Here is a 21385-nt window from a genome sequence, read left to right on the forward strand (position 1 = left end):
TTTCTGTTCTCTTTGGTTATCTCTTATAAAAAAAAAAAAAATCTCTTGTAAGTTAGCGTCTAATATCCAGTCTCTTGCTTAACTTTAAAGGCAAAATGGATTATTTGAGGATCTACATCTAATAGTTATTTCTCCTTGGATTGTTAATTGTTAATATACTATGAATAATAATAATAACAGCTACTAATTTTTAAAATTTACTCTGTGCCAGGTACTGTGATTTATATCCATCATATATTTAATTTATGTAACTACTCTGTAAGGGTAGAGAAAACTAAGGTTAAATGGCTTCTCATTGATCATATGGCTAGTAAGTAGAAGAGCCATTTCAGGATATGAGTGTTTCAGCTCCATAGTCCCTGTGTTTGACCCGTACCCTAATGTTTTTCATAGTTTGATCCTTAGATCATCTGCATTACCCTGGCGTGATTATTAGAAGTGGAGATCCCTGGGCCTCTCCCCAGACCTATGGAATCAGAATCTTTGTGGGCAAAGTATTTAATCATTCAGTTGATTGTTATGTCCACTAACATCTGAGAATCACTCTGCTACAACCATGGTTATTTTTTAATCTCTGTTAACCTAGAAATATGTCTAGGAATCAACTAATCATTCTTATCCCGAAGTATATAAAATTTTGGATTGATCTTTATGGTTTTGTCTTTGCTTCAAGATTGTCATGGATTTTAAGCACTCAGATGGTGTCACAGTACCAGTCATGCTGCCTCGTCGGAGTTTGCTCGTGATGACAGGAGAATCTAGATACCTTTGGACACATGGGTATGTATTGAGATGACCTTGATAACTTTTGCTTTGGGAGAGTTGTCATTCTCTGTGTAAACTACTTGAACTATACCCCGTCTGTGCATACAGAGGCTTCTGGGTCCAAACCTTCTAGGGGCATATATAACCTTTTGTTAATATTAACCTTTTATTTTGAAAAAAATTCAGATTTACTTATAAGCCTAGTACAGTGAACTCTATTTGCCTTTCACTTAGATTCACCAGTTATGAACATTTTACCACATGTGTTTTACTTCTGTCTCATATATCATCATTACTATTATTTTTGCTGGATTATTTGAGAGTTATTTGCAGACATCATAACTCTGTGTATTTCCTAAGAATAAGGACGTTCTCTACGTCAGGGGTTGACAAACTATGGCCAGTGGGCAAAATTCAGCCTTCACCCTGATTTTGCTCAACCCTTGAGCTAAAAATGGTTTTTATACCCAAGAGAAACAATAACAACACCACCAATAACAAAGCATATGTCCACCAAAATAGTTGCCCTCAGGCTTGGGACCAGAGTCTTGTGGAATAACTCAGTCAATTGGCAGAACGTAGTTTATAAAGATAATATTCTATATCCTAGTTTGGTGACTAGCATCTGGGGTCTTAAAAGCTTGTGAGCAGCCATCTAAGATGCAACCATTTGTCTCTACTCATTTGGAGCAAAAGAGAATGAAGGAAACTAAAGACTCGAAGAAACTAGTCCACAAGACTAATAGCCCACACGAACCACAGCCTCTTCTAACCTGAGACCGGAAGAACTAGCTACCACTACCAGCTGTTCCGACCAGGGGTACAATAGAAGGTACCAGATAAAATGGGAGAAAAATGTAGAACAAAATTAAAATACGTAAAAAAGGCCAGATAGAGACCAATAGAGACTAGAGGAATCCGTGAGACTATCGTCGTAAGATACTTTTTGAACTTGAAACTGAAGCTACTCCTGGAGATCACCTTTCAGCCAAATAATAGATTGGCTTATAAAATAAACAATATTACCCGTTAGTAATGCGCTCCCTTAAACAATCAACTGTATGATACCAAATTTAGTCAAACGCAAAATGAGAAGGCAAGGTGGGGAAGGAAAGCTAGATCAATGGAAACAAACAGAATGGAAATAATGAGAATGCTGACACGTTATGAAAATTGTAACCAATGTCATGGAACAACTTGTATAAAAGTTGTTAAATGGGAACCCAATTTGCCGTGTAAACTTTCATGAAAGCACAATAAAATATTAAAAAAAAAAAATCTGCACCAAATATAATGGTTTTTAGATTTTTAAAGGATTGTAAAAACAGCAACAGTGAAGAATGTGCAATAGACTCTATGTAGCCATCATTTTCATCACATTATTCTCTTGTTCAAAACATATTTTACTGTTAACGCCACCAGGGTTTCCTTTAAATATTAATAGTAGTTTTCTCATTCTGCATCCCACTTTGGAGAGTGGTGTCTGGGGTCTTAAAAGCTAGCAAGCAACCATCTAAGATGCATCAATTGGTCTCAACCCACCTGGAGCAAAGGAGAATGAAGAACACCAAAGACGCAAGGTAATTATGAGTCTAAGAGACAGAAAGGGCCACATAAATCAGAAACTACATCAGCCTGAGACCAGAAGAACTAGATGGTGCCCGGCTACAACTGATGACTGCCCTGGCAGGGAATACAACAGAGAACCCTTGAGGGAGCAGGAGAGCAGTGGGATGCAGACCCCAAATTCTCATAAAAAGACCAGACTTGATGGCCTGACTGAGACTAAAAGGACCCTGGTGGTCATGGTCCCCAGACCTTCTGTTGGTCCAGGACAGGAACGATTCCTTAAGCCAACTCTTCAGACAGGGATTGGACTGGACAATGGGATAGAAAATGATACTGGTGAAGAATGAGCTTCTTGGATCAAGTAGACACATGAGACTGTGTTGGCATTTCTTGTTTGGAGGGGAGATGAGAGGGCAGATGAGGTCAGAAGCTGGCTGAATGGACACAGAGAGAGTGGAGGGAGGGGGGAGGGAATATGCCATCTCATTTGGGGGAGACCAATTAGGAGTATATAGCAAGGTGTATATAAATTTTTGTGTGAGGGACTGACTTGTAAACTTTCACTTAAAGCACAATAAAAAGAAAAAAATATTAATAGTTTTCTGTGGAAGGTTGGGTTATAGGTAATCAGCATATTTAAAAACAATTTTAATCTAGGTAATATTTTAACCGATATATGAAAGAATAATGTTGGGGAATTTATTCTACCTGATTTTTAAGACTTACTATAAAGCTACAGTAATCAAAAGATTGTAGTATTAGTGTACAGGCAGACAAAAAGATCAGTGGAACAGAATAGAGTCCATAAATACATGCACACATAGAAGGTCAGTTGATTTTTGACAAAGATACCAACGCAACTGAATGCAGAAAAGAAATTCTTCAGCATGTGGGGCTGGAACACGGGCCATCCCCGTGGAAGACAAAGTGAGCGTCGGTCCCTACTTCATTACCTGGAACACGGGCCATCCCCCTGGAAGACAAAATGAGCGTCGGTCCCTACTTCATTACCTGGAACACGGGCCATCCCCGTGGAAGACAAAGTGAGCGCCGGTCCCTACTTCATTACCTGGAACACGGGCCATCCCCGTGGAAGACAAAGTGAGCGCCGGTCCCTACTTCATTACCTGGAACACGGGCCATCCCCGTGGAAGACAAAGTGAGCGCCGGTCCCTACTTCATTACCTGGAACACGGGCCATCCCCCTGGAAGACAAAATGAGCGTCGGTCCCTACTTCATTACCTGGAACACGGGCCATCCCCGTGGAAGACAAAGTGAGCGTCGGTCCCTACTTCATTACCTGGAACACGGGCCATCCCCGTGGAAGACAAAGTGAGCGCCGGTCCCTACTTCATTACCTGGAACACGGGCCATCCCTGTGGAAGACAAAATGAGCGCCGGTCCCTACTTCATTACCTGGAACACGGGCCATCCCCGTGGAAGACAAAGTGAGCGCCGGTCCCTACTTCATTACCTGGAACACGGGCCATCCCCGTGGAAGACAAAATGAGCGCCGGTCCCTACTTCATTACCTGGAACACGGGCCATCCCCGTGGAAGACAAAATGAGCGCCGGTCCCTACTTCATTACCTGGAACACGGGCCATCCCCGTGGAAGACAAAATGAGCGCCGGTCCCTACTTCATTACCTGGAACACGGGCCATCCCCCTGGAAGACAAAGTGAGCGCCGGTCCCTACTTCATTACCTGGAACACGGGCCATCCCCGTGGAAGACAAAATGAGCGCCGGTCCCTACTTCATTACCTGGAACACGGGCCATCCCCGTGGAAGACAAAGTGAGCGCCGGTCCCTACTTCATTACCTGGAACACGGGCCATCCCCGTGGAAGACAAAGTGAGCGTCGGTCCCTACTTCATTACCTGGAACACGGGCCATCCCCGTGGAAGACAAAGTGAGCGCCGGTCCCTACTTCATTACCTGGAACACGGGCCATCCCCGTGGAAGACAAAGTGAGCGCCGGTCCCTACTTCATTACCTGGAACACGGGCCATCCCCGTGGAAGACAAAATGAGCGCCGGTCCCTACTTCATTACCTGGAACACGGGCCATCCCCGTGGAAGACAAAATGAGCGCCGGTCCCTACTTCATTACCGTTCGCAAAATCAATTTGTGTAGATCGAAGATTTAAATGTAAGAGCAATACTATAGAATGCCTAGAACAAAATACAGGAGAATATTTTTGCAGCCTTGGGCAGGCAAACATTTTTTTTACAAAGATTACAGAAAGCACTTAACCATGATAAAAAAAAACCTAACAAATTAGACTGCATTAAAATTCAAGAAAACTTCTGCTCATCTAAAGATACCATTAAGAAATGAAGAGGCAAGCCACACGTGGGGAAAAAATATCCATAATGTGTGTATCTAGCAAAGGATTAAATAAAAGAATGAACAGATCCTTTACCCAAAAAGGATCTATAAATGACTAATAAGCACACAGGAAGGTCTACACCGTCATTAATCCTCAGAGAAATGCAAGTTAAAGCACAATTTGATACCACTTGCCACCCACTAAAATGGCTGAAATTAAAACCTCAGATAATTGCCGAGGATGCCGAGCAGTCTGACGTTTTCACGTGTTACTAGTGAGAGTATAAAGCTGGACAACTGTCTTGAAAAACGGGCTGTTTCTTACCTTATGATCCACCGTTTTCACTCCTAGGTATTTACTTGAGTAATAAAAATACGTATCTAAAAAAGGTATGTACAGTAATGGTCACAGCAACTTTATTTATATTAGTCCCAAATTGGGAACACCAAAATGTCCGTCAGCAGAGTTTGGGTAAATAAATTGTGATGTGCTTGTACAATGCAGTGTTAATCAGCAATAAAAAGGGAATGACCTACTAACACATACAACAAGAATAATCTAAAAATCATTATGTTAAATGGACAAAGCCAGATACAAAATAGTATGCACTGTATATGAAATTCAAGAACAGGTGAAACAATACTGATAGAAATCAGAACAGTGATTGTTTCAAGGTGGGAAAGATTGACTGGAAGGGTACACAAGGGAATTTCCTTGGGTGATGGAAAAGTTTTATCAAATAAACAACAAATCTAGACTTTGAAAGGGAAGATTACCAAATAATTCCTTTTTTCCCATTCAAAAAGTTGATCTAACTTTAAGGATCTCTTTTAAACCTTCTTACAATCCACAATGGCTTGTACCGCTCCCTTTTTATTTTTCAATCTTTGTTTTACTTATTGTATTTGTATTACCCAATTTAAGAGTTGATTATATGTGCTTGAGATCAGAAGAACTAAATGGTGCCCGGCTACCCCTAGTGACTGCTCTGACTGGGACCACAATAGTAGGTCAGGGACAGAGTGGGAGAGACATGTAGAACAAAATTCAAACTCATAATAAGGTCAGACTTACTGGTCTGATAGAGACTGGTGGAACTCCTGAGACTATGGCCCTTATATACCCTTCAAACTTGGAACTGAAATCACATAATAGCCATACAATAGACAGGCCTCTAAAATGAACATTAACACTAGTGAGGAATGTACCCTTCAGAACAATCAGCTGTATGATAACCAAAAAAACCAAACCCAATGCCGTCCAGTCAATTCTGACTCGTAGTGACCCTATAGGACAGAGTAGAACTGCCCCATAGAGTTTCCAAGGAGCACCTGGAGGATTTGAACTGCTGACACTTTGGTTAGCAGTCGTAGCGCTTAACCACTACGCTACCAGGGTTCCCCAGCTATATGATACAAGACTCAAAGGATAGCATTTGCCCAAAAACTAAGTTCAGAAGGATAGTAGGGGTAAGAAGGCTGGGCGAATGGGCATGGGGGACCTAGGGAGGAAGAAAGAAGAATGCTGACATGTTCAGGGGTTTGCAACCAATGTCACAAAACTAAAATAAATTGTTGAATGGGAAACTAACTTGCTCTGTAAACTTTCAGCTAAACAACAATAGAATGTTCCAAAAAAAAAAAAAGTTGATTACATACCCTTTTGTTCCATCCTCTTTTGTTTCCTGATGTTGATGTCCTTGATCCTCAGCTGGATTTTTGTTACTGAGAAAGATGTATTAAAAATTCCATCAGTAGTTGTGTATTTGTCTATTTCTTCTTTTAGCGTTTTCTCACTTTGTGCTCAGTGTATTTTGGGGCTATTTTATTATTCAGGTGTATATAGGATTTTTGTATATCTCTGTTGGGCTGATGCTGTTACTATGAAATATCCATTTTATCTCTGGTAATACTTCTTGTTTTAAGGACTGCTTTGATTAATATAACTGTACCACTTTTGGTTTTGCTTGGTGTATGCAAAATAATTGTGTTTTCATATATATATATTTTTTTCCTATTTATTTTCAACCATTCTCTGTCCTTATCTTTAAGGTGTATCTCTTGTAATCAGCATATAGTTGGATTTATTTTTTTCAATCCAGTCTGTCAGTCTTTGTTCTTTATTCAGAGTGTTTAGCCCTTTTACATCTAATGTAGTTACTGATCTTGGGTTTAAACTGACCATTTAATTGTTTTTACTGTTTCTCCCCTCCCCCAGCTTTGATTTGTATTAATTAAATATTTACTGTTATTCTATTTTCACCTTGAATTACTTGTTAGTTACACGTTCTTTTAATAGTTTTATGCTGGAATATAACTTCCCTAAAGGCAGAGACTTTCTTTACTCTCTCTGTAATTGAAGGAATCCAAAACAATATTTGCAATAGAATCTAGATGTGTTCCCTTAATATTTTTAAAAAGCCTGAAATACTTTTATGTATACAGTATTAAATAAATTATTTTGGCTATTGGCTTTAGGATCACACCTAGAAAATTTGATACTGTTCAAGCATCTGAGAGTCACAAAAGTGGAATTATCATCAATGATGTTGGAGACCTAACTTTAAGCAAGAGGGGAATACGAACGTCATTCACATTTAGAAAAGTGAGACAAACACCTTGTAATTGTAGTAAGTATATAAGTTGTTTCTACTGTAAAATGGAGTAAGTAAATCCAGTTTGAAAATCCTTTAAGTACCGTTGAAACCAAGAAGAACTTTCTTTTAACTTCTGTAATGGCATTGCCCGTATTCTGCCTTGTATTTATATACTTAACCATCTCCATTAGAGCTAATATTTCTTGAATACAGGGGCTGCATCTTATTTATTTTCCTCAAACTTAGTATTTGATTATATTTTATTATTTTAATACTTTATTTATTGAAATCACAGTTAAGAGTGCTACAGTTGTAGGACAGTGAAGTATCACGTGGGCAAAAAATAGACTTTGTTGGAAATAGCTTGTCAGAATTACTTCTTATTAACCCAACAGAGAAGTCTGAGATGACAGTTGTTAATAACTCTCGGAGAATCAACAATGATTTATGTTCTGGTCAGTTTGGAAACCTGGAAGGGAATAAAACAAGTGCCCAAACCTTGTCAGGAGGATGCTGTTCTGAATTGTCTGTACAAGTACATTGTGCCCTGGATTACTTGGACTCAATTAACCAAAACTTCTTTCATTTTATAAATAATATTTTATAATGAGAGTGATAGTAAAGCCCTTTTTATATCCTGGGTTTTCAATTATGGGCAGTATCTAGCAATAAGCCTTTTGATTCAGTCATGATCATAAAAATATTTTAAATTAAAAACCCTTATTATACCTACAAGATGTTATCCTGTTAGAAAACTTGAAATCTTTATATTTGTTATCTGGATTGACAGCTGAGTTTAAAACAGGTTTTTGTTTCTTTTGCTAAAAGTGTCATTGAGGACTTAAAACATTTTTTGAAATCAGTTAAGCAGTGTTTATTATTTAGTATTTGGTGACTATCTAACACTGTCAGGAGCTTTAAAAGGCACAGAAAAATAAACTTGGGTCCTAGGGACTGAAAGTCTTTGCAGATTTCTTATGCAGATTTTCTTTTCTATGGGCATTTGTTAAATGTAAATGGTACCATAAGAAGCTCCCGTTGGGCATTCAGTTTACAGATTTTTTTTTAAGTTCAAGGTCATTGTTTGGATACTTTTGGTCAAAACTTGTGGATCTTTAAATGACAAGGGTTGCTCCTCCTTTTAGACAATTAAAAAAACAACCCAAACCTGTTAATATAGAGTCGATTCTGACTCATGAAGACCTCATGTATAGAAAATAGAACTGCTCCATAGGGTTTTATTGGCTGTAATCTTTATAGAAGCAGTTCATCAGGCCTTTCTTGTGCAGAGCTGCTGGGTGGGTTTGAACCGGCAATGTTTAGGTTAGCCGCCGATCGCAGACCGCTCGCCACCTAGGGAACTTAGATGTTCATGATTTCCAAGAAAATAAAATTTTACAGAGATCAATTTAGGGTAATTGTAATATACATTGTAGTGTAATTGTAATTCTAATTTAATGGACATAATGTAAGCCATCTGTATCTACATGTATGTTTTAGAGCTCTCAAGCTTTCTGGGGCTACTCTTTTTTTTTTTTTCGTTGTGCTTTAAGCGAAAGTTTACAGCTCAAGTTAGTTTCTCATGTAAAAACTGACACACACATTGCTCTGTGACCCTAGTTCCTCTCCCTATAATGTGACAGCACACTTCTTTCCACCCCAGATTTCCTGTGTCCGTTCAACCAGCTCCTGTCCTTTTCTGCCTTCTCTTCTCGCCTCCGGACAGGAGCTGCCCATTTAGTCTCATGTATCTACCTGAACTAAGAAGCACACTCTTCATGAGTATCATTTTATGTCTTATAGTCCATCCTAATCTTTGTCTGAAGAATTGGCTTCAGGAATGGTTTTAGTTCTCTGTTAACAGAAAGTCCAGGGGCTGTGTCTTCTGGGGTTCCCGCAGTCGTAGTCAGACCATTAAGTCTGGCCTTTTTACTAGAATTTGAGTTCTGTACCCCACTTTTCTCCTGCTCCGTCAGGACTGTCTCTTGTGTTCCCTGACAGGTCAGTCATTGGTGGTAGCCGGGCACCATCTAGTTCTCAGGCTGATGGAGTCTCTGGTTTATATGGCCCTTTTTGTCTGTTGGGCTAATATTTTCCTTGTGTCCTCAGTGTTCTGCATTCTCCTTTGTTCCAGGTGGGTTGGGACCAGTCAATGCATCTTAGATGGCCACTTGCTAGCTTTTAAGACCCCAGACACCATTCACCAAAGTGGGGTGCAGAACATTTTCTTAATACACTTTGTTATGCCAGTTGACCTAGATGTCTCTGGAGCTGCTCTTAAATACCAAATTAGAATGTTTAGCATTTCACATATTATTAGTGGCTAGACACGCACATCCCATTCTAGGTTTTCCTAAGGTTTGTCATCTTCCAGTTATATTTGGGTGTCCCTGGGTGGTACAGACAATCAAGAGCTTGGCTGTTAACCTGAAGTGTAGTGGTTCAGATCCACTCAGAGGTGCCTCAGGAGAAAGTCCTGGCAGTCTGCTTCCAAAAGATGAGCACTGAACCCGCGGGGCACAGTTCTGCCTTGACACACGCTGGGTTCACCACGAGCTGGAGTCCGTGGCAGCTCGTCTGGTTTCGGCGTTTTAATCCGCACAGTTCTACCTTGACACACGCTGGGTCCACCATGAGCTGGAGTCCGAGTTCTGCCTTGACACACGCTGGGTTCACCAGGAGCTGGAGTCCGAGTTCTGCCTTGACACACGCTGGGTTCACCAGGAGCTGGAGTCCGAGTTCTGCCTTGACACACGCTGGGTTCACCAGGAGCTGGAGTCCGAGTTCTGCCTTGACACATGCTGGGTTCACCACGAGCTGGAGTCCGTGGCAGCTGGTCTGGTTTCGGTGTTTTAATCCGCACAGTTCTACCTTGACACACGCTGGGTTCACCAGGAGCTGGAGTCCGAGTTCTGCCTTGACACACGCTGGGTTCACCATGAGCTGGAGTCCGAGTTCTGCCTTGACGCACGCTGGGTTCACCACGAGCTGGAGTCCGAGTTCTGCCTTGACGCACGCTGGGTTCACCACGAGCTGGAGTCCGAGTTCTGCCTTGACGCACGCTGGGTTCACCACGAGCTGGAGTCCGAGTTCTGCCTTGACGCACGCTGGGTTCACCACGAGCTGGAGTCCGAGTTCTGCCTTGACGCACGCTGGGTTCACCACGAGCTGGAGTCCGAGTTCTGCCTTGACGCACGCTGGGTTCACCACGAGCTGGAGTCCGAGTTCTGCCTTGACGCACGCTGGGTTCACCACGAGCTGGAGTCCGAGTTCTGCCTTGACGCACGCTGGGTTCACCACGAGCTGGAGTCCGAGTTCTGCCTTGACGCACGCTGGGTTCACCAGGAGCTGGAGTCCGAGTTCTACCTTGACGCACGCTGGGTTCACCACGAGCTGGAGTCCGAGTTCTGCCTTGACGCACGCTGGGTTCACCACGAGCTGGAGTCCGAGTTCTGCCTTGACGCACGCTGGGTTCACCACGAGCTGGAGTCCGAGTTCTGCCTTGACGCACGCTGGGTTCACCACGAGCTGGAGTCCGAGTTCTGCCTTGACGCACGCTGGGTTCACCACGAGCTGGAGTCCGAGTTCTGCCTTGACGCACGCTGGGTTCACCACGAGCTGGAGTCCGAGTTCTGCCTTGACGCACGCTGGGTTCACCACGAGCTGGAGTCCGAGTTCTGCCTTGACGCACGCTGGGTTCACCACGAGCTGGAGTCCGAGTTCTGCCTTGACACACGCTGGGTTCACCACGAGCTGGAGTCCGTGGCAGCTGGTCTGGTTTCGGCGTTTTAATCCGCACAGTTCTACCTTGACACACGCTGGGTTCACCACGAGCTGGAACCCGTGGCAGCTGGTCTGGTTTCGGCGTTTTAATCCGCACAGTTCTACCTTGACACACGCTGGGTTCACCACGAGCTGGAGTCCGAGTTCTGCCTTGACACACGCTGGGTTCACCAGGAGCTGGAGTCCGAGTTCTGCCTTGACACACGCTGGGTTCACCACGAGCTGGAGTCCGAGTTCTGCCTTGACGCACACTGGGTTCACCACGAGCTGGAGTCCGTGGCAGCTGGTCTGGTTTCGGCGTTTTAATCCGCACAGTTCTACCTTGACACACGCTGGGTTCACCACGAGCTGGAATCCGTGGCAGCTGGTCTGGTTTCGGCGTTTTAATCCCAAAATGAAATAGACATCCTCATTACAAGGCAGATGCAGAATTGCAGCTGATAATTCAGAGCCTACCTCTCTTAAGCACCAAAATTTCTTTTGAGAAAACTGGATTCATTATGTATCATTTGGATAAAAAAGAAAGATTTATATTGCCTTATTTTTTCATTTAGATTACCCCTTAGTCTGTGACAGCCAGAGAAAAGAGGCTCCCCCCTCAGTTCCAGAGAGCGATAGAGAAGCCACACAGCTGGAGCAGGAGTATGTCCATCGAGTTTATGAAGAGATTGCTGGGCATTTCAGCAGCACGAGACACACTCCTTGGCCGCGTATCGTGGAGTTTTTAAAAGCTTTGCCGAGTGGTTCAGTAGTGGCTGATATTGGATGTGGAAATGGAAAATATCTTGGCATTAATAAAGAATTACATATGGTAAGTAATTTTTGTTTATGACTTTTTTCCTTATTTTCAGTGGTTATCAGTATCTGTCTTCCTGATGATACAATGCTATTTGTCAGGTCATGTAAATAAAAAATAAACTTTCCAGTTCAAATGTTTCTTCAGAATTGAAAATTATAATGAATACTATTGTGACATCTTCGTTTTCATCTTAAATTAGAGAACTATTAATAATTTTTCTTGATCTTATAAAAAATTAGTATAGTTTACAGATATTTAATTGAAGAAAAATTATCTCCTATATTTATAAGATTTATTTTATGATAATCAGAATTCTTTAATTCCAGGTAGTTTTTTTAAATTAATTAATTTTTAAATTTTATTTTTGATGAAAATATACACAGCAAAACGTACTCCCATTCTGCAGTTTCTGGTCACAGTGATTGGTGACATTGGTTACATTGTGTCAACATTTGCGTTATTTCTGTTCTAGTTGTTTCACTTCCATGTACTTAATCTCCCTGCTAATTTCTGGTAATTGTTAAGTACTGCCCCAGAACGTGAAGCCTGTACCTCTGAAAGCATGAGACTCCCTTTAATTTCTTTATGCTCAATGACAGTCTGTTTATGAAATGACATTACAGAAGATTTATAACAGATTGAAAATTAATGAGCACTCCCATTCTTTTCCCTCCCCCCACCCCAGAAATTTATGGACATGCCATATTTTGTGGGGGTTTTCCCACCTTTGTAGATTTTGTTTCCAGGTGAGATTATTTTCTCAGTAAGACTGTTTTACATTTATGAAACTCTCTAGAGAGCAGAAAGGATTTTGTAGAAACTTTGCTTAGTTACTCCTAAGTGTGAGAAAAATGAAGAGGATGTTTTTATCCGCTTTTTATAAACAAAGCCATATAATTAGGTGATGTAACTGGAACCTGAATCTATGTCTTCTGGCTCCAAATGCAGTATTCTTAGGGGGGAGAAAAAGGTTATTACTTATTCATATCTTACTACTGAGTAAACTAAGGCTCAGATAAATGATTAATTAACTTGACCAAGGTCACAGTGCTAGACCCAGGGCTGAACCCATTTCTGACTTCGAAGTTTCTGTTTTAGTGCTATGATTTTTTTTCAGTGGACCACTTTTTCCCTGCTGTGCCTGAGGTTGGAAGTCCTTCCTACTCTACTGCACTGTTGTAAATACTCACATCAACACTGCTATGTGAGGACCGAAAACCCTGATGGCGTAGTGGTTAAGAGCTATGGCTGCTAACCAAAAGGTTGGCATTTCGAATCCACCAGGCCCCCCTTGGAAACTATAGGGCAGTTCTACTCTGTCCTATAGGGTTGCTATGAATTGAAGTCGACTTGGCAATGGTTTTTTTTTTTTTTTAATGTGAGGACTGGAGCTTCCTTTTCTCACGATTAGGGGAGGAAGGACTTGAGTAAAGCAGTAGATAAAGAGAATGAAGAGCAGTCTACATTCATGGGTTATTGTAGTTTGTCAGATTGCTTATAATCTTTATTTTTACCCCATCCTAGATACTGTACACCTATTTGAAGGAAGTTATTACTGCATTTGAGGAAAGGTAGAGTTTATGCATTAGGAGGCAGGTGAAAGAATAGCTTTTCATCAAAATAAGACATTGATATTCATATAGTGCCATCATGTTTACAACTACATTTTTGTTTATAAAGAATAAGGTCTAGTGAATTGTTTGTTCATGTTGGAGAGGAAGTAGATTTTTGATGTGCCACTTAAAAACACAACTTTAAACACAGAAAAAAGTAATATTTTCTGGTACTTTAATCTCTAAGTACTGTCCAAAAATGCTAATTAAGTATCATTTGTGACAGTGACACTAGGGTAAAGTGAACCTTACTAACTTAGTCATAATGATACCATTATCCTGTTACAATTGAGAGAATGATTTCTTGATAAACAGAAAACTGAACCAGAAACCTGAAGCTGATTCAGATTTTTGGAAGGACTGGAAAATCACATGTACGTTTGCCTCTCCATTATCCTTGTTCATTTTATCAGTGGGAAGTCTGCATGCATTCCTTTCTCTCTGCTGTTCTCCAGAGCCTACTTCATTGTCTAACCTCCAGGGAAGGCTCTATGGCTCATGAATGAATGAAAACTAGCCTGGTTGGAGTTAAGGCTGTCATTATAACAGAATTGGAATTATCTATGAGAAAAGGGAAGCCTGTTTTTTTAAGCTGCTGAGGCTCCATCCTGAATGGAGCTATGTTATTTGAGTCTGTTTTGAGCAATCATCTTTGAGCATAAAAGTATGTGCATTTCTTGACATTCATGAGACTTGCCCTGAGTTATTCTTTTTATGTCAAATGGGGATAGCCTGAAAATCTAAAAAATTATTAGTATCACTGTTACATCCAAATTTCCTTAACAAAATCCATTTTTTATACTAGCTTGAGCTCTCATGGAAATAGCTTTATGAACTGTTTTTCATTTCTGTAAGAAGTATATGTGGCAAAACTTTTTATCATAGAGCTGAGCCACTGGCCTTGCTGTTCTCATTAATTCAAAATTTCTATTTTCTGGCAAAGAACAGTTTTGACTCTTCATTTGTATCATCAGCACTAGTTGCTTGCCTTCTTTTCAGAGTTAAATTTTATAAGCAAGATTTTATACCTTGAAGAGACTTATGTAATATAAACATTACCAATAACAGGTAAGACGTACGTATCCTGATCTTGGCCGGGCTCATTCGGTAAGTGATTGCGCTGTGCTTTGGTCTCGGAACACATTCTGTTCAAGTTTTTTTCCTTGATAATTACTTAATGCATGGTATGGATTTTCTTTGTTGCTGCAAATAGTTGGTGTTGTAAATATAATACTTGATACTACCAGAAGTTTATTTATAATGATAAGAATTGAAGGATTTGTTCATAAAGACCTCTTTGTACCTTGATTTTTTTTTTAAACTATATTGATTACTCCAGCGGAGGAAAGAAAACTAACATTTTCAAGCATCTTCTTTATGCCAAGTACGGTGTTGTGTTTTCTCACATACATAGTCTATGAGATTAGTATTTCTATCTTCATTTTACAAATGAGAAAACTGAGGCTCAGATAGGTTGTGACATACCCAAGTTCTCATAGTGTTAGGGAAAGCATTAGAACTTATGTCTCCAACTTCAGAGTTCATGCTCTACGGCACTTGCCAAGAGACATCTTGAAGACTAGCTTTGGTGACAGAACACCAGACTATAGGCTCAGAGATGGCAGGAATCATGTCTGTTTTGTTCTCCACTTACTTGGCACATAGTAGAAGCTTATAAGTGGTTCGTTGAATGATGAGAAGTATACCTGTGAATTTACCTTTCATTTCTTTCTTGAAAACCAGGAGTATATACAGTGCTGTGTTCTACAGCCTTGAAGGATGTGACAGCCTCAGAATGGGTGAGCCTTAACTCATGTAAGATACCTTTAAGGTACATAGTGTCTTAGGCTGAGTTCTCTAGAGGAGCAAAATCAGTGAAGCATATATATATAAATATATAGGGAGAGATTGACGTATATATAAATAGCATATATAAGTTTATATACAGAGAGTCATTTCAAGGAAATGGCTCATGTAATTGTGGAGGCTGGCAAGTCCTAAATCTGTGTGTGGGGTGTCAGACTACAGGCTGCAGGCTTCTTCTGACTCACATGGTTGCAGGGACTAAGGAACCCCAAATCTGCAGATCAGATAGCAGGCTGCTGGCTCACGGGGTTGCAGGAGCTGGAGAATCCAAAATCTGCAGGTCAGGCAGCAGGCTGAAGACTTCCCACATTCCAAGAAGCAGAGATCAGAGGCTTATGAGACAAATGCAGGACTGAGAGAGCGAGCTTTGCCAGAACATTCGTTTATGTCATGAATACAGGCTACACCCCAAGGAAACTCCTCTTCCAACTGATGGGCTACTCACATCAGATTACAAAATGGAAGGTGATGCATAGTGTTTGCCAAACCACTGAGAATTATAGCCTAGTCAAGTTGACAGTATTAACCATCACACGCAGATTGTTCTTCATATCTAGAATTTAGGACAAGAGTTTTTGTTTACCCATTCTTCCATACAGTAATAATAACTAACATTTGCATTGTACTTCTGTGGTTAGTAAAATATTTAATATGCATCATTTCATTTAATTCTTACATTAACCCTTAGAAGCAGATAGTCCTATTATTTTTTAAAAAGAGGAAACAGAGGCTTAGAGATACTAAGTAGATTTCCTGGGTTGTATAGCTAGTTATTGGTGAAGCCAGAGGTCAGATCTAGAATTTGGTGTGTTCTTATCACTATACTTACCGCCTTTGCCCATTTCTCTGCACTTTAAACTATGTGTTGCCAGTCTGGTGTTCCTACAAGTGCATATTTTCTTCATATTTTTTAAAATTATATTTTTTAGAAATAAAAATAGTATAACCACAATTTACAATATGGGTGAAAGGAAAGGTACTCACTCATAATTCTGTCACCCTAATCAACCAGTTTATTGTGATGAATATTCTCCCAATGTTTTTCCTATGAATGTTTTATATAATAGTCTGCAATTTGATAACTCACCTTTATTACTTAATATTTACATTTTGATATGTGGTCTTATAAAATTCCTGGACTTTTTACTGTTTCATTAAGTAGATGTTGTGGACATTTTGGTTGTTTTCAGTTTGGAGCTATTATAAATAACAGTGTAATGAACATGTATATTGAGAGACAATGTGAGAAAAAGGAAGAACATGGAGAGTTGTAGCGAGAAAGACCCAGATTTGAATTCCTGCTCCATCACTAAGCTACTGTTCAACTTAGGGCAAATTACTTTTCTTTTTCGAGACACTTTTCTCATCTGCAGTATGGAGATAATAATACCTAACAAGGGTGTGTTATGAAGATTAAGTGTACTAGTACAAAGAAACTAATACATAGTAGGTAATCAGTAATTAGTTATTATTAACCTGTTTAGTTTATTTCCATGTTTTGTGTTATGAGAAATTTTAGAAGCATATAATTATTGGGTAAAACATTGTGAACATTTTTATCTTCCTTAAAAAAATGGTTTGCCAGATATATGCACACCCATGTTCATTGCAGCACTGTTTACAATAGCAGAAAGATGGAAGCAACCATGTTACCCATCAACGGATGAATGGATAAATAAATTACGGTATATTCACACAATGGAATATTATGCATCGATAAAGAAAAATGATGGATCCGTGAAACATTTCATAACATGGAGGAATCTGGAGGGCATTATGCTGAGTGAAATTAGTCAGTTGTAAAAGGGCAGATATTGTATGAGACCACTATTATAAGAACTCAAGAAATAGTTTAAACAGAGAAGAAAATATTCTTTGATGGTTACGAGAGTGGGGAGGGTGGAAGGGAGAGGGGTATTCACTAATTAGATAGTAGGTAAGAACTATTTTAGGTGAAGGGTAGGACAACACACAATACAGGAGAGGTCAGCACAACTGGACTAAACCAAAAGCAAAGAAGTTTCCTAAATAAACCAAACACTTTGTGAAGGCCGGAGTAGCAGGGGCGGGGATTCGGGGACCATGGTTTCAAGGGACATCTAGGTCAATTGATGTAATAAAATCTATTAAGAAAACATTCTGCAGCCCACTTTGGAGAGTGGCGTCTGGGGTCTTAAACACAAGCAAGCGGCCATCTAAGATGCATCAATTGGTCTCAACCCACATGGAGCAAAGGAGAATGAAGAACACCAATGACACAAGGTAATCATGAGTCCAAGAGACAGAAAGGGCCACATAATCCAGAGACTACATCATCCTGAGACCAGAAGAACTAGATGGTGCCTGGCCACAACCAATGACTACCCTGACAGGCAGCACAACAGAGAATCTCTGAAGGAGCAGGAGAGCAGTGGGATGTAGACCTCAAATTCTCGTAAAAAGACCACACTTAAAGATCTAACTGAGACTAGAAGGACCCCGGAGGTCATGGTCCCCAGACTTTCTGTTAGCCCAAGACAGGAACCATTCCCAAAGCCAACTCTTCAGACAGGAATTGGACTGATACTGGTGAGGAGTGAGCTTCTTGGCTCAAGTGGACACATGAGACTATGTGGGCAGCTCTTGTCTGGAGGGGACATGAAAAGGCAGAGGGGAACAGAGCTGGCTGAATGGACACAGAAGTACAGGGTGGAGAGAGGGATTATGCTGTCTCACTAGGGGGAGGGCAACTAGGAGTATATAGCAAAGTGTGTATAAATTTTTGTATGAGAGGCTGACTTGATTTGTAAACTTTCACTTAAAGCACAATACAAATTTTAAAAAATGGTTTGCCAAATTGTACTGTCACCAGCACTATATGAGAATAAGTTGTATCACACTTCTATCACACTGGTATATTTAGGTTTTGAAATATTTAGTAGTTTAATAGGAGAAAAATGGAGCTTTATTTTAGTTTGCAACTTTGATTGCTAGTTTGAATTTTTTTTAACTTTACCTATAATTCCAGAATTGCGTATTTAATGCTTTATTGAATAGTCTAAAAAATTATATAGGATCAAAGGTATACAGTTTAAGCCCAATATGCCTTTTTATGTCATTGTTCTCCTTCCAACGCACAGAAACATGTAACTTTACATAATTCCTTGAATAGATGGGGATATCTAAAATAAGCCATTCTCTATCCTGTTGTTAACATTATACAACATTTTGTTGTTGTTGCTCCTGTTATGAACTAATGTGCCACTGAGTCGATTTTGACTCATAGTGACCTCATGTGGCAAAGTATAACTGCCCTGTAGGGTTTTCTAGGCTGTAATTTCATAGAAGCAGATCGCCAGGTCTTTCTCCTGCAGACCTGTGGGCGAATTCGAACCAAGTGCTTACCCATGCACCACCAGGGCCCCTTTCAAATGTTTGGTACTATTCTTGGTGTAAAAATAAGAGAAGTGAAAAAAATAGTGATGATCTGACTGTAGTGTATGGAAGACTCAGGCAAAATAAGTGCAGGTACTGAGGTAGGCGTGAGTCGAGGTCAGTGGGCAGTCTGCAGCTGACCTGACGCGTTAGTACTGAAGCTCTCCCTGCTTTCCCGTTGGAAAGGAGCGCTGTGGACTAACAACCACGAATGCCTGGCGGGAAGGAGAGGGCGATTTTCTCTTGCTTTGCTTGGCTCCTGTTCTTATTCTGTCTCTGATTCTCAGATAATAACTTTCTTCTTCAGAAAATACTGGGCTCTATCTCTGGAGAATTTGTTGCCTAGGCAAGTTGGATTTCTTCCTGTGGACTCTTAGCAAGGTACAGCTGTTTGTCAGAGCTGGGCATACTTGAAACCTCTGATTCCATGAATGGAATTTGATTGTAACGAAAGCTAGCTAGCACCAAAATATAATAAGCTTATTATTTGAGTAGTATTTTCCTTTGGGTATTGTGTCTGTTGGCTGAGTGGCATAGAATATGGATGAAAATAAGTAAAATTAATAAGCCAGGCTTTTATCTTACATGGGTAAAACCAAAAAACAAACCAAACCTGTTGCCGTCTAGTCAATTCCGACTCATGGCGACCCTTAGGACAGGGTAGAACTGTTTCCAAGGAGCGCCTGGGGGACAAACTGCTGACCTTTTGGTTAGCAGCCGTAGCTCTTAACTACTGCGCCACTAGGGTTTCCTGATTAGCAGAGGGAGCTATTAATTGAGAATCTTGCCACTCCACTGTTGTTATTAATAGGCCCTTTAGTACTTTTCCATCTTGAATATGGATCAGGGAAGATTGCTGTACTTTACCTCTAGCTTGGTACTTTTTATTCTATCCTAGAAATTAATATAGATCTGGGATAGAATATAGGAGCTGTTTAATTCTGATTGGAAATTGAACAAACTCATATTAAGTATGATTAGTACGGCAATGTGATTTAACTCAATGTGGTGTATTGACATGAAGATTTAGGTCCTTTATTCTCAGAAGGGATGAGGGAACTCTAAAGATCAGTACTTATTTAGATCAAAAAATTAAATAAGTAAATATAAGCTTGCAGTGACCATTTCTGTTTGGCTAAATCTGCTTATATATTTATTTTCCCTATTATAGAGATTAGAGTAAGAAGAAATATCTAGGGATAATTATTAATTGGTGATCTAACGTTTCTTCAGCCCGTCCCATTCTTTCCCCACTTTACATGTGTTCATTGCTCTGTGTGTGTGTGTGTGTGTGTGTGTGTGTAGATGGAGAGAAAGAAAATTCTTAGAACTACATGAATACAAAAACAAAACTAGAGAGCGGAGGGGAAGTCCTAGCCCTAGACTCCTTCCACAGAACCAGACGGGCATAAGGCACATTAGGCCTCACCTGCTAAGGGAGACGACAGCATGCTGCTAGCTGCCTTCAGTGCCCTCATTCGCATAGGGTGGCTTGGTGGTACCAAAAGATTTAATTAAATAGTATTTTATAAATTTTGAATTCAGTACTTTATTCTTGATACATATCAGGCATTTAGCAGAACAAGACTCAGTAGCTTTAAAATAATGAAATAAATTATTTTACTCATTTTGAGATTTTTTTTGTGTGAGTGTAAAATTTATACATGTTAACAAGTATAAAAACCCAGTGCCGTCGAGTCGATTCCAACTTATAGCGACCCTATAGGACAGAGTAGAATTGCCCCATAGAGTTTCCAAGGAGCGCCTGGCAGATTTGAACTGCCGACCTCTTGGTTAGCAGCCATAGCACTTCACCACTACCCCACCAGGGTTTAAGAAGCAGAAAAAAAATCCATCATCCTCCTGCTACTATGTGCCATCACAATATAGTATTTATAATAATGAGCAATTCCTTACGTCATCATATATGTAGCTTCTTCTGAAGGACTAAGTGTCAATGTTTATGGGATAATTTCCGTTTTTTTAATGTGTGGTATTACAGAAAGATCCAGATTCTGAACAGTGATCAGTTAGATGCAAATTAGGACCTCCCATTTCTATCACTATTGTTTTTATTATAGTCAAATTTGTTCCCATTCATTAATTTGAGTTCTGTTTGATACTTGTTGAGATAATAAACACTGCCACTCATATATATTTCAGCTTCGTACTGGGCTGTAAGAGCTGATAATTCAGCCCATTTCACAATGAGTATGAAATCTGTCTAATTAAGGTATGCAATAAACCCATAGCTCTTATTTTCTCGTAGTGTTTAAACCAAATGTTTGAAATTCTTTCTCTATTATAGATTGGTTGTGACCGTAGCCAAAACCTCGTGGCCATCTGTAGGGAGAGGCAATATCAGGCCTTTGTCTGTGATGCGTTGGCAGTACCAATCCGCAGTGAGTCTTGTGATGCCTGTATCTCCATTGCTGTTATTCACCATTTTGCAACAGCAGTAAGTAGTATCCTTCTCTCTTCAAGAACTTGTAACCAAAGTGGCAAGAATGGTCATGGACCCTGTTTTAGCTTTTACTTTCCATTCTTTTCTGTTTCTGTCACAAAATTTGCCCAGTTTGTTAAAAAAGCATGCAGAATGGAGATGGGCTACATGGGAGTTAGTCCTGTTTCCTTAATCAGAGGCCTG

At 40.2% G+C, this 21385-nt stretch overlaps 1 protein-coding gene and 1 long non-coding RNA gene across 11 annotated transcripts in view; one reads left to right on the forward strand and one right to left on the reverse strand.

Annotated features, from left to right (window-relative positions):
• The window catches only part of ALKBH8 (alkB homolog 8, tRNA methyltransferase), a 60667-nt gene that overhangs the window by 32572 nt on the left and 6710 nt on the right, over positions 1 to 21385 (forward strand). For all 5 annotated transcript variants that reach the window (XM_049889624.1, XM_049889622.1, XM_049889621.1 and 2 more), the window contains exons 8-11: positions 674 to 780; positions 7145 to 7296; positions 11601 to 11857; positions 21047 to 21196. In XM_049889624.1, coding sequence (XP_049745581.1) covers positions 674 to 780; positions 7145 to 7296; positions 11601 to 11857; positions 21047 to 21196 — 666 coding nt within the window. The remainder of the gene's footprint in view (positions 1 to 673; positions 781 to 7144; positions 7297 to 11600; positions 11858 to 21046; positions 21197 to 21385) is intronic.
• Positions 3367 to 4273, reverse strand: LOC126078809 (uncharacterized). 6 transcript variants are annotated; one of them, XR_007518162.1, is made up of 4 exons: positions 4216 to 4266; positions 4100 to 4157; positions 3984 to 4041; positions 3367 to 3403 (listed from the first exon to the last, which is right to left on the reverse strand). It is a non-coding gene; the product is annotated as an uncharacterized LOC126078809 (long non-coding RNA). The 6 variants fall into 6 exon arrangements; XR_007518163.1 differs by lacking the exon at positions 3367 to 3403 and adding an exon at positions 3425 to 3461; XR_007518164.1 differs by lacking the exon at positions 3367 to 3403 and adding an exon at positions 3483 to 3519.

This window comes from Elephas maximus, chromosome 7 (assembly GCF_024166365.1).
Source record: "Elephas maximus indicus isolate mEleMax1 chromosome 7, mEleMax1 primary haplotype, whole genome shotgun sequence".
In the NCBI taxonomy this organism is placed as follows: Eukaryota; Metazoa; Chordata; class Mammalia; order Proboscidea; family Elephantidae; genus Elephas; species Elephas maximus.